Genomic DNA, 13896 nt, shown 5'->3' with positions numbered 1-13896 from the left:
ATAGTCTGAGTTCAAACTCGCAAGCAGCTGATATATCTTATCTTCTTCAAAAGAACTGCAGCATCAATGGTGTGAGGTAGATAAACATCTAACTCATTCCCAGATGCTGTCAATGTCCCTCTTTAGCTAAAACACTCGTACATAGTTATTTTGATTCCCGTACATGTTCTTTATAGATTTCACATATCGTTTGAGGACTCGGAATAGCTGAAGATTTCAGTGATATGTTTCTCCATTGAGTTGAGAAACATTGACATGACTTGTTGGTCCTTGCATAACCATGATTCATATGCTTAGGTAGAGGGTTTGGGTGCTTCAACCCCTCCATTGATGAACCATAGCTTTCCTCTTCCTCCGAGAGCAAGAGACACTGCTCTAGACCATGGAAGATAGTTGAATTCATTTAAGAAAACTAAGCATAAACGCCGATTTGTATTTATCTCAGCATCTGGAACAAAAGGGAACTTTGTGAGTTTTCTCCCCTAAGGCTTACTGAACTTTCTTCGGCCATAACTGGAGCTTGAAGATGAACAACAGTGGATAAAAAAATGGACAGAGACAGGTCAAGGATGACACTGCTCTGATACTATGTGGAAGTTTTAAATTTGTTTCAATGTATTTTTCATAGATTGATTGAATGTACAAGAGGGGATATATAATAAGGTAGAAGGTTACAAGCAACCCTACCTTGGAAAATCCTACTAACCTGTTAAACCCCTAAAGTTCTCACTTCTTAAATTAAGGGAGTGTAGCAAGTAGCTAGTACACAACTATCAACAAGTCATCTAGATGTCAATGTTAAGGGATTAGGCTTAATAAAGAATCTCATGGAAAGAGGAAACATAAAATCTGGCAGCATGTGTATCAGTCACCATTGTTTAATAATGCCATGGCAGATCTAGCAATCAAGAGTTTATCATCTGCCCAACCAGCCATGTATCTCTCAACAACATCTATGGAAGATGGAGGAAGAAGAAAGGTGTTTTGTCACGTGTAAAAAGGGTTTTTTATTACACAAATAACAAAATGTTGAAAGAAAATTAAGATGAAAGATGTTTTAAGATTATTGGACCAGAAATCAACAAACTTGGGTTTCTTGAAAGTTTTTTCAGTGTGACTGGAACACGGGATGGTACACCATGTGTCACTATACTAATGGTGGAATATGTGTGCTAAAAAGTTAACAACTTGGCCTTTATATAAAAACACTTGGTGTACCACCCATGTTCCCGTCACAATAAAAAATTTCTCGTATTGACAATAACCAAATATTGTCCTTTAGTTATTATAAAAATAGGGCTTTTTTATTCTTCGAATATGCATGTACTTCATGCTTGTTAGTACTTATAAGTAGCGTTTCTTTGAGAATGCAAATTGTTAATAGTTTAGATGTTGGAAACCTCTAGTTGGATGCAATCAAACAATTGAGCTGCTAGCAACCTACTTGAACTTAGCTAACAAGCGCTGTACATTTTATCTTTAATATTATTATTTCTTTTTTCTTTCCTTAAGCAAGGACTAATAGTATTCCAAGTTGTGATAACACACTAATTATAGTATTCTATATTGTATTCAAACTATAGACCTCACCAAATATTGTTATTACTATTGTAGGCCTATTTAACTAAGTTATCTAAGGAATAGAGAGAGGGAGGCCGGCGGTAGTGAGAGAGAGGGGAGAGAGATTCAATTATGAGGTGTGTGTTGTATCACCCCCATTGTGCCTTTATTTATAGTAGTAGGATAGGTAAAAATCCTTACCCTTTTAGGATTACAACTCTTAGTAAGTAATCAACTCCTAATAGGAATATAAGAGATATTCCTAGATCTACTAGGATTTACACAATCACATTCTTATTCTAAATATGGATGCAACACTCCCCTTTGAATGTGTAAATACTCAACAAACTATCGCATTAGATCTTCAGCATATAAGGTAGAATAGTTGATGAAGTCATCGGCACAATGAGTGAATACGAGTCTCAAATTTAAAAAAAAAAGTATGCATTGGTAGTAAAACTCACAAAACCTCACTATGGTAAAACCCAAGGCATGGGCAAAACCCATATACTAAGGAGAAAAGTGAGCAGTATGCATAATGTTTAAAACAAACATCAAACAGGACGAAAGTAATGAACTCAATGGACTATGATCGTCCCAGGATGGGTGCCTTATCAAAACCTCATTACGTAGCAAAACCCCAGTGGGAAAATGCTCCTAATCGTAGGAAAAAGAGTACATTAAGATCAAGTGAGTATGCTTCAGGATACTCCCTTGAGTTAGACATAACTTTCAAATAAGAAAACTACAAGCAATTCAACTCAGATGATTTACGCATACCGATTCCTTGGATGAGCTTCTAAAAAGTAGATTTGGGCAATGACTTGGTAAAGAGATTGGCCAGGTTGTCCTAGGAACGGATTTACTTGACTTCAATGTTCTAATGTTGTTGTTCCTGGTAAGAATAAAAAACTTCGACACTATATGCTTGGTGTTGTCTCTCTTGATGTATCCCTTCTTTAACTGCTCGATACATGCTGCATTGTCTTCAAAGATCATCGCAGGAAGGTCAACGACGGAAGTAAAACCACTAGTACTTCGAATATGTTCCATAACTGCTCTCAACCAAAAACACTCACGCGATGCTTCATGCAGGGCGAGAATCTCAGCATGGTTCGAAGAAGTTATAACTAGCGTTTGCTTGGTAGACCTCTAAGATATAGCGGTGTCTCCAACGGTAAAGACATAGCCCGTGTGAGAAAGTGCCCTATATGGGTCAAATATATATCCAACATCTTCATAACCAACAAGGAGATAATCAACTCAAGAACCTTAGCAAGCGGTAACACTCGAAGATTCGCAGGTATAGAATAAGCCCAAATCCATCATACCCTTGAGGTTGCAGAAATTATCTTTAACACCATTCCAGTACCTGCGTGTGGGCGCATTATTGTATCTAGCCAAATGATTAACAGCAAATGAGATGTTGGGTCTAGTGCATTAAGCCAAGTATAATAAAGCCCCAATTGCACTTAGGTAAGGAATTTCGAGTACTAAAATCTCTTCCTCATCCTCTTTTGGACAGAAGGGATCTCGTTTAGTATCTAGAGTCTGAACAACCATAGGTGTACTCGAAGGCTTCGTTTTATCCTCCTTAAAACATTACAACTCCTTTTGGGTGCAGTTCGATTGATGTACTAGGATTCTATCCAAACAATGCTCGATCTCCAGGCTGGGGCAATATTAAGTTTTCCCAAGATCTTTCATCTGAAATTCCAATTTCAAGTGAGTAGCAATTTCCTCAAGCTTTGCGGGAGTTCCAATGAGGTTCATGTCATCTACATAAACTGCAACAATTGCAAATCTAGAATGTGACTTCTTTATGAACACGCATGGGCATAATTCGTTGTTCACATAACCCTGACTTGTCAAATATTCACTCAAATGGTTATACCACATCCACTCGGATTGTTTCAATCCGTAAAGTGATTTGCTCAATCTAATCAAGAGAGTGTTCTGTGGTCTAGAACTATTTGAACCAGTTAATGGAAGTTCTTCTAGAATTTTCATGTATATTTCTGTATCCAGATCCCCATAGAGATACGCAGTTACCACGTCCATAAGCTGCAAATTCAATTTTTCGGAAACTACCAAAATGATTAGGTAACGGAACGTTATAATGTCCATTACGGGGGAATACGTCTCCTCATAATCAATCTCAAGGCATTGAGAGAAGCCTTGCGCTACGAGGAGTGCTTTGTACCGCACTATTTCATTCTTCTCATTATGCTTCATCACACTTGTAGCCAACGGGCTTCACACGTGGTGGTGTAAGAACAATAGGTCCAAACACTTTACGTTTCACAATTGAATCGAGTTCGACCTGGATTGCTTGTTTTCAGTTTGAGCAATATGTTCTATTCATCAACGGAACGTGGTTTAATGTCATCGCTAAGCATGATGTTAGTAGCTACTGTGTATGCAAATGCATCGTCGAAGATCATTTCATTCCTATTCCAAACCTCATCCAATATTGTAGTGGACCAAAATATCGTGATTATCGAGAGGTCAATTTTTCTCGTCTAAGACATCATTGTAACGTAGAATAACCTCAGGTGTTGGAACAGATGAGTGAGCGATGGTCAAATTCAAACTAGAGTCACTAGTTAGTGCTAATATCCTCTTCCGAGGTTGTGAATCCTTTGAACTAAGGGGTCTGCCACGCTTCAGGGTTGGAGCAGATGATTGGCTAGCCACCAATGTACCAGGTCGCGTGGAAGGTGCAGCCTCATCACCTTCAGGAACAGTCCGGCCTTCCTAGGTAAGATTATAATGTATGCAGGGTACATCTATCCTTGCAGGTGCATTTGCAGCGGGTATATGTGATCTTGTCACCTTAGCTAAATCATTAAAAGCATCTGGCATGCTCTGAGCAATGCTCTGAAAATTTATAATTTGTCGCACCTCAGTTTCAGACTGGGCAATGCGGGGATCTAAATGAGACATAGTGGGAGCATACCACGATAATTCTTGGCGTTCTCCATTTGTTAGCATGCTTATCTCCCCCTAATGATGGGAAGACTGTCTCATCAAAGTGACAATCCGAAAAATGTGAGGTAAAGAGATCTCCTGTCAAGGGTTCTAAATAGCGAACAATTGATGGCGAATCATAACCGACATAGATTCCTATTTTTCTCTGAGGATCCATTTTGGTACGTAATGGCAGCATTATTGGCACATAAACTGCGCACCTAAACACACGTAAATGCGAGACGTCAAGCTCGTATCCAGTAACCAATTGTAACGGTTAATGAGGTTGGGTAGCGGTGTGCCTCAGGCGGACTAGTATAGTTGAGTGCAATATTGCATAGCCCTAGGCAGATATCAGCAGTTTGGTTCTCATAACCAAAGTCCGAGCTGCCAATTGAATGTGCTTTATGAAAGCTTCTGCCAGGCCATTTTGGGTGTGAACATGGGGTACAAGTTCCACATTAATCCCTACTAACATGCAATAATCGTCAAAAATTTGTGACGTAAACTTTCCAGCGTTATCCAATCTAATCGACTTAATCAGATAATCAGGGTAGTGAGCCTTTAACTTAATAATTTGTGCTAGGAGTTTCGCAAATGCAGCGTTACGTTTGGACAATAGGCAAACATATGACCATCCTATCGATGCATCAACCAACACCATAAAATATTAAAATGGTTCGCAGGTTGGTTGAATATGTCCACAAATATCCCTTTAAATCCTCTGAAGAAACTTAGGGGGGTTGTGAATAATCTTTGTAATCGAGGGTTGATTATTCAATTTCCCTAAAGAACATGCTTTGCATGGCGGGAATCTAACATAGTGAGGTAACCGATGCCCATGAGATTTTGGAGGATACGATGCATCATGTCACGTCCACGATGTCCAAAACGGTCATGCCAAAGCAGCAAACAACTCTAGAACTCAGGCATAGAGCCGGCCACATGGTAGACTTCTATGCCACGAATGGTTGTGAAGTACAACTCACTCGGGAGATGTTCCAACTTCTCGTGAATACGCTTCTGGCCATATTTGTACCAACATGTATACACATTATGCGCCAAGATGTTAAAACACCCTAAAACATGTCTACACATTACGCACCACTAGGGGTAAAACACCCTAAAACATGTCTAATTTATTTGTCCATAGGCGCTGACGCCTCCTGAAAATCTAATATCTCTATGGATATAATAGCACCTTTCGGATGATCCATATGTGCAAAGTTAGACTCAAACGGGAATGATACTTGGCAATAGCCGCGGAGTTAGCTCGGCATACGTGTGACCAATGATCCTGTGATCCACAGCAGTAGCACATGTCCATTTCAGTGGAAACATGTTAAACGGTAGGTTTTCTTTTGTTCTTGAAGTTTGGGGCCTTAGGTGCAAGGGGTAGACGATGATGTGTCACATTTCCTCCATTAGGTTGGCCTTGATTATATGGACCTTGGGCCCGTAGTGGGGCTTGTCACCCATTGCCATGGCCACGACGATTCTTTCATCATTTGTGGCTACTAAAATTGGTCGCGTGTGTTTCAAGAGTAGCGTTCGAGCCAGTTAGTCGAGCTTGATGATTCTTCATCAAAAGCTGGTTCTGCTCTTCAGCGAGAAGTAAAACAGAGATCAGATACAGAAATTTGGTGAATTTCTGAATTTATGTGCCCTATATTGTTGCTTCGGGACAATTTTTATTGCATGGAAGGTCAAATAAGTCTTCTCCATAAGATCTGATTCGGTTAGTTCCACTTTATAGAACTTCAGCAGTGATTGGATTCTACAAACTTCAGAGTTATATTCATTCACGGACTTAAAGTCTTGGAAGTGAAGATGCTACCAATCGTGTCTTGCTTCAAGCAAGTATATGTCTTTCTGGTGATAGAAATAGTCAGCCAGAGCAAGCCAAAGGGTGCGTGGGTCCTCCTCAGCGAGGTACTCGGTCTGCAATGCATCATGAATGTGTCTTCAAATGAAGATCATTGTAGTAACTTTTTGAGCTTCATCGACAAGTTTGTCATTGATAGGTGCCTCGATGGTGGCTCTAATACCTTTTGCAGTGAGATGGAGATTCACGTCTTGAACCCACTTCATGTAGTTTCTTCCAGATACTTCCAAAGCGATGAAATCAAGCTTGTTCAAGTTCAACATGTCCTTAAAACAGAGGGTACAACAAAAACGTGATTAGTCATATGGTGATTCATAGACATATATTGTAGAACATTCGGGTCCTATAGACATGTATTGGTTTAATTTATGCATGAAAACTACAGGTTTCATGTGGTAAGGTTTGAATGAAAACTTCAGGTTTCAAAGGCACTAAATATGAAACTACAGGTTCAATTTAGTTTTATGAACGATTAGTTCATAAAGGAAAGGTTCATGCAAGAAACACAGAATGCAATATGCTGACTCAAGTGTGGTGGATTTGAGTTTCTTCGAGAACTCAAGTGTGAGAGCTTTGTTACTACGAAAGTATGTCAATGGTTCAAAATAAAAAATAAATTATTGAATCGATAATGTCCAAAAGTGATATTCAGATCAATAATTTTGGATTTAATTATCAGATTAATAGATTGGATGTCACTTTTAATTAATTCAATAGATCATGATCAAACAGGGTCGATCGTGGAAGCAAAATAATGCCAAAAATTAGCATTGGGTTCGAAAAACCATAGCCTAATGGTATTTGGGCTGGGTGCCGTGAGTAGGGCAAAGCCATAGAGGCTTTTGGGCTTGGGGTTAAGGCTGCAAAAGCAGCCCACATGCCCAGCAGCAAGCTGCTAGCGTGGTTGGGCCAAGACCAACATGCGGAAGCAAGCCCAAAGGCTTGTGGGTGTGCAAGGAAACCCCAGTCGTAGCTGGGTTTCGGTTTTGGGCCACAGGGACTAAGTTGAGCCCCGTGGGCTATCTGATAGAAACACAGGCCGTGGCAAGGGCTAAGCCTAACAACACAGCTGCTGGCGTGGGTCGAGATTGAAGGACCAGCCCAGCATGCGCTAGTATGGGTTGGGGCTGCAGGCTCGTGGTAAGAAACCAAACCAGGCATACGGCCTGGTTGTCCATAGTATGCAGCAAAGCCCAAAGGCTTCAGCAAAGGTCTAAGATGTCAAACGATGTCATCTCAAAGGGGTCTCCACATGGCTGGGCTTCAGGCCAGCGCGATGGTCCTTGTGGGGGTGCAACAACGGTGGTGCCGCAAAAATTCCAATTTCCTTTCTCTTTTTCGAATTCACTAGGGTTTGAAAAACCATAACATGCTTCTAATTTATTAATATTCTTTGACTCACAATTCCACATAGCAATTTAATTGCGTAATGCATGAAGCATATATATATATATATATATATATATATATATATATATCGTAAGGAAAATATAAACATAGAGGGGTTCATGCATCATGGGGAATGTTTTCATGCTTCGTGGACGTTTCAAATATCTTCTTTTATTTTAAGCGTACCTGATTAACAGAAAACAAATAAAATCCTTTGAATTTTGTGGAAGATAGCATCCTCCTATGATCCTTCAATTCCTCAGCTTCTAGTAAAAGCGTGCTGTAACGTGTTGTATGCCTATTTAACTGAGCTATCTAAGGAATAGCGAGAGGGAGGACGGCGGTAGTGAGAGAGAGAGGAGAGAGATTTAATTGTGAGGTGTGTGTTGTATCACCCCCATTGTGTCTTTATTTATAATGGTAGGATATGCAAAATCCTTACCCTTTTAGGATTACAATTCTTAATAAGTAATCAACTCCTAATAGGAATATAAGAGATATTCCTAGATCTACTAGGATTTACACAATCACATTCATATTCTAAATATGACTGCAACAATTACATGTTTATAACAGCTCCCTCATCTTACCTATTTGACAATTTTTTGAAGGAATAAATTAAAAGTTATTAAACTATAAGATATTAGTAGTGATTAAAGTCTAAAACATAAAAAAATTAAAAAAAAATTAAAAATAGCTAGTTGGATTTGGTCCAACACCAAGAAATAATAGGTGATAAGAATAGGCAATAAAAATAATGAAAATATGCAACCCTGAAAAATAAAAGAATAATGAGAATAAGCCAACGCGGGTGACATCGGCGGGTGGCCAGAGGGTAAGGGTTGACTTGATCCAAGTGGGAGACATGGCCACACAACCCCTAACCCTAAGCATACGGCCTTGTACTTGCTGGATGAGAATTCTTTTTGGATACTCTTTGTAAGGATTTGAGGAATTAGTTCATCTTAGTCGTTCATCATCGTATTAAATAGTATTTAAATAAAAAATTTAAAATAGTTTCTAGCTGTATAATAAATGATGAATGGATAGGATGAATTGATTTTTATGATTCTTACAAAAAGGATCCGAATATAATGTTATTCCGTACTTGCTTACAAACATCATGCACACGTGTCAGCTAGTACTTTCACCTACTCCCTCCCACTCCCTTTCTTTCCGTACGTTCTTTATGGTCCCTCTTTCTCTAGAAATATATTCATCCCCAATTTTTTTTTTCCTTCCAAACAAGCACGTAACTAACACAGCACAAAGACAAACGCCTCACTTTAGAAAATTTCTATCTTTGATTTTCTGTTTTCTCTCGGGAAGGAATTGAAGAATCTTTCTCGGGTTGGTGAAGATGATGTACGAGCAGCAGCAGCAGCAAATGAAAATGGACACGAAGAAAAAAGCTGTTCATGAGAGGAAGAGATCGATAGATGAAGAGAGGCTTGAGATAGTGGATTTGAGTGGGATGTCTCTTGATGCCCTTCCCAATCCTTCCCTTAATTTGGGGGCTATTTGCAAGCTTGATCTTTCCAATAACAACCTTCAGGTATTTTAGGTGAATTGTATATATGCTTCCATCTCCATCAGGGAGAAAATCTTGTATTTATAGGTCCAATTCTCACAATCATCTACCTTGTAATTAATCTGTATTGGTACATCACGTCTTAAAGGGTATAATATTCCTTAAAAGAGAATTGATCTCACAACTATATATCAAATCTTGTGATTTTGATCACGCGATAGGTAGTTGTGAGATCTTTACGTCGTCCATTGAGAATACAAAGGGTACAAATGTTAATAATAATTTGTGTATCCGCACGTTGGGGATTCATATGAGACAGGTTCTATTTAGAGTTCGATTCTTGAACGAATTTTTATAAACAAATTTTTTACAATGTTAATAATAATTTGTGTATCTGCACGTTGGGGATTCATACGAGAGAGGTTCTATTTAGAGTTCGATTCTTGAACGAATTTTATATACAAATTTTTTATATATAAAAATTTGTTTTGATATTGTTTCTTGGTGCAGAACATACCAGAATCCTTAACAGCAAGATTACTGAACGTGGTAGTGCTGGACGTGCATTCAAATCAGCTGAAATCTCTTCCAAACTCAATTGGTTGTTTGTCCAAGCTTAAGGTTCTCAATGTTTCCGGAAACCTTCTTTCTTATCTCCCAAACACTATCGAAAATTGCAGGTTCGTTGTCATCTGTTCCTCTTCCTCTTTCCAATTAAATTAAGAACAATTTCATTAATGAATGCTTCATATAAATGTATATACAAGCGTTATGCCTTTTCTTTTTGGGTTAACACAAGCGTTATGCTTTATTTATTTGTTAGTGATTTTCTGAAAATGAGGATCATTAAAAACAATAAAATTTGGAATGTACCTGAAAGAATTCCCTTATTTTAATGGAATATTCTGGATGACTATATATACTAGTTTGTAGGCAAGTTATTGAAAAAAATAGCTATGTAACTTGAAATTAAACAAAATATGGAGGACTAGAGGGCCAGTAAATTAATTTTTACATGCATTTTTCTTTCAATGCAACCGATCTTAAAGTGAATCTTTAGCCAACCTCGCGGTTTGTTTTTACATGCATGACTGATTAAAATTTTTGAAACCTGCGATATAATTAATAAATTTCTTATTATGCATATGTAAATTTTTTAAAACCTTAAAGTAATATATTGTACTCCTAATATTTATCAACGGGTTCACCGTCTTCTGATGTCATCCTTTCTTATATATTATTGGACCCCCATTGCGTCATGAAATTAATTCACAAGTAAACCAGAAAATTAACATATCTATTCCTTATCATGATCAAATTCGATATTGAATATAGGGTAACATTGGATGCGGTCCCTATTTATCAACATTCTTTGATTGAAACCTTGTTGGTTTTTGGTTTTTTATTGAAGTCCCTGAAATTAATGCAATAATGCATTTCTATGTAGGTTGTTATAATTTTTAAATTAAAATTTGATATTTGTAGTTATTTATATTAATGAGATTTTAAATAAAATCCATAATTTGTTGAAAATATTTAAAAAAAATATATACTTACATAAAACCCATGATTTATCATTACTTGTATTAATGACATTTTACATATGAAAAATTGGTAATTTTTATACGATACATTTTACATACAAAAAGTTGGTATATTTTATACAAAATAAAGTTGATACGTTTTATATAATGGATACATTTCATATAAAAAAATAACAATGGGTACATTTTACACAAAAAAGAGATGGTACTTAAAAAAAAATGGGTACATTTTACATATAACAAAGTGGTACATTTTTAAAGAAAAATGGGTACATTATTAATAAATTATGGGTACAAATAAAAGGTCAAAAAATATGAGTACAAATAAAAGTTTGAAAAATACGGACACAAAAAGAAATTAGTATATGGGTAGAAATTAAATCTGAATAGAAAATTGGCACAATTTAAAAAAAAAAAAAAAAAAAAAAAAAGGTTGCAAATTAAAATGGGTACAAAATAAAAATAAAAATATATGATACAAAATTTAGCCATAAATATAAATATATCAAATGTAACGTTTCTAACCCTAAATGAATAATTTATAAATAAAATTTAATTATCTTGATATGTAAAATATTTTATTATTGAAATAATTAATGATGTTTATTAAAACCAAGGACCTTGATTAAAAATTAAAAAGAAATAAGATTTCAATCAATAGAGTTGAAAAAGAGGGATGAAAACCTAATTTTTCATTGAATATAATTATTAAAGAAACTGTAGTTAATTTAATTCATAGAACATCGTGTTAATTTTCTGATTTTTTTTTTCTTCCAATACTAGACGTACGTTGTTTTATTGTAGTTGTATATATCTTTCTTGTCCTAAAGGAGCACTTCCGGTTGAGTATAAGGGAACGCAACACAGAAATCTCTAGTATTGAGTGTGTACGCCTAAACTGAGCAGTCAACAATTTGATCACTTCCCAATAAAACTAAAAACATTTTTGGAAGTACGTCTTGATGCGGTAATTGCCTTTTTTTTTTTTTTTTTTTTTTTTTAGAATTTTGACTCGTAGGAACCAAAGGAATGGTGTGGAGAACTTGCAACAAATAAGTCAAAAGTATCATTCATGGTCACATTTAAAATTCTAATAACAGTTACACGTATCACGCATGCAAAGGCAAGTAGAACCCTATATATATATAAGAGTACAATCGTAAAACTAAAGAATACAAGATGGTCAAAACACTTAATGAGGACATTTTTGCGTGCACTCGGAATGTCGGCAAATGATGTATGATAATATAAGTAGAGAGATTATGACATTTATTTTTCTGAATACTTTGAAAATTATGTATGATATGACATTTAATGTACTAATTTGTGTTTTGAATACATTGAAAATTTTCTATTTGGAGGTCTCACAAATGAACAAATAAAAATAAACCATTTTTCTTATAGGGGGAGATAAATTCACATAGATAAGGTTTCATTTGAGAGATAATACAACACAATTAAATATTAGGGTTTTGTTGTGGTTTATACATGTGCATCAAATTGTAGATTATTGTTAAAGCCAATTGACTTCGTTGTGGTTTAACAATTACTCAGGTCAATAGAAGAGCTGAATGCCAACTTCAACAAGCTGAGCCACCTCCCAGACACCATTGGTTTTGAACTTAATAACCTCAAGAAGCTATCAGTGAACTCCAACAAGCTAATCTTTCTACCACGCTCCCTCACCCACCTTACGTCTCTGCGTATACTCGATGCTCGTCTCAACTGCCTCAGGTCCCTTCCCGAAGATCTCGAGAACCTTATCAACCTCGAAGTTCTCAATGTGAGCCAAAACTTCCAGTACCTCGAAATCCTACCATACTCCATTGGCCTCCTCATGTCTCTTGTTGAATTGGACGTCAGCTACAACAAGATCACAGCCCTACCAGACTCCATTGGATGCCTCAAGAAGCTTCAGAAGCTTATTGTGGAAGGAAACCCTATGGTTTCTCCTCCTCCTGAGGTGTTCGAGCAAGGGTTGCATTCAGTGAAGGAGTACCTTAGTGAGAAAATGACTGGCGGCCACAAGACTCCTCCCAAGAAGAAGTCTTGGATGGGCAAATTGGTGAAGTATGGCACGTTCAACGGGGCCAACCGAAGCAGACCGCGAGAGGAGAGAGAAGGGTTCATCATGCCTGAGTACCGGTCATCAATTGACGGCCTTGCTTCACCGAGGTATATGGGGATGTTCTCACCTCGTCGCCTCTTCTCTCCCCGTACTTACTTCACTCGGTAAAGGGTAAAAATGTTGAAAACAATTAAGAAAACTGCGTATATTCATGAATCATGAGCCTCAGTACTCATGAGGATGGGGTTAATTTCTAGTGCGCGTATTTTTGTTTTTGTTTGGGTTGTGATATTGGTAATTCATGGCGTTGCACGTATGCATGTAGGGTTCATATACTTAGTAGGATCGGTGGTTGTCTTGTGGGTAAGTCGTTTGAGAAGATCACGTAGCTTTGCATTAGAAATAGTTGCTAAGTTATAGGTATCATATATGTACGTATCAGTTGTATATAGGTGATGGGGTATCTGTGGTTACATATATATTCATGCATGTCTAGTCTGTAAATAAATTTCATGGGCTGATACAGTTTTGAATATTTATATATATTAATATAATAACTGCAAAGGGAATAAGATAATTTGCTTCCACATTTGAATGATTTGTCTGAAGGAATGAATCCTCATTTTATAGACAATTATCACCCTTCTTTCAGAAAGTTGTGAGATTTTTCTAGATGATCTTATGATAAGAAATTAACATCATTTACAAATTGGTTATAACTCTTATGGTAAGTCATACCTCATATCATACCCTTTTTGTTTTTTACACACTTTTATAATACTCTTTGGTTATGTGTATATTAGTTTACCAATCTAATGGTGTACCTCCACACATCAAATACAAATACATATAGTAAAGCGAATATCATCATGATCATATTCCAATATCTCCCACTTAATCTTGATTATGATGTAAGATCTAGTTGGCTATACATATAGAATATCATTAC

At 36.8% G+C, this 13896-nt stretch overlaps 1 protein-coding gene across 1 annotated transcript; it reads left to right on the top strand.

Annotated features, from left to right (window-relative positions):
- Nucleotides 1-9042: 9042 nt before the first annotated feature.
- On the top strand, nt 9043-13658 carry LOC126608398 (plant intracellular Ras-group-related LRR protein 6-like). The gene is made up of 3 exons (XM_050276276.1): nt 9043-9359; nt 9846-10015; nt 12434-13658. Exons 1-3 carry the CDS (start codon nt 9165-9167, stop codon nt 13113-13115), a joined length of 1047 nt encoding a protein of 348 aa, XP_050132233.1. The 5' UTR covers nt 9043-9164; the 3' UTR covers nt 13116-13658.
- The last annotated feature ends 238 nt before the right edge of the window (nt 13659-13896 follow it).

This window comes from Malus sylvestris, chromosome 16 (genome assembly GCF_916048215.2).
Source record: "Malus sylvestris chromosome 16, drMalSylv7.2, whole genome shotgun sequence".
Taxonomy (NCBI): domain Eukaryota; kingdom Viridiplantae; phylum Streptophyta; class Magnoliopsida; order Rosales; family Rosaceae; genus Malus; species Malus sylvestris.
The sequence above is the reverse complement of the archived record's forward strand: the minus strand, read 5'-3'. Positions and strand labels throughout refer to the sequence as shown.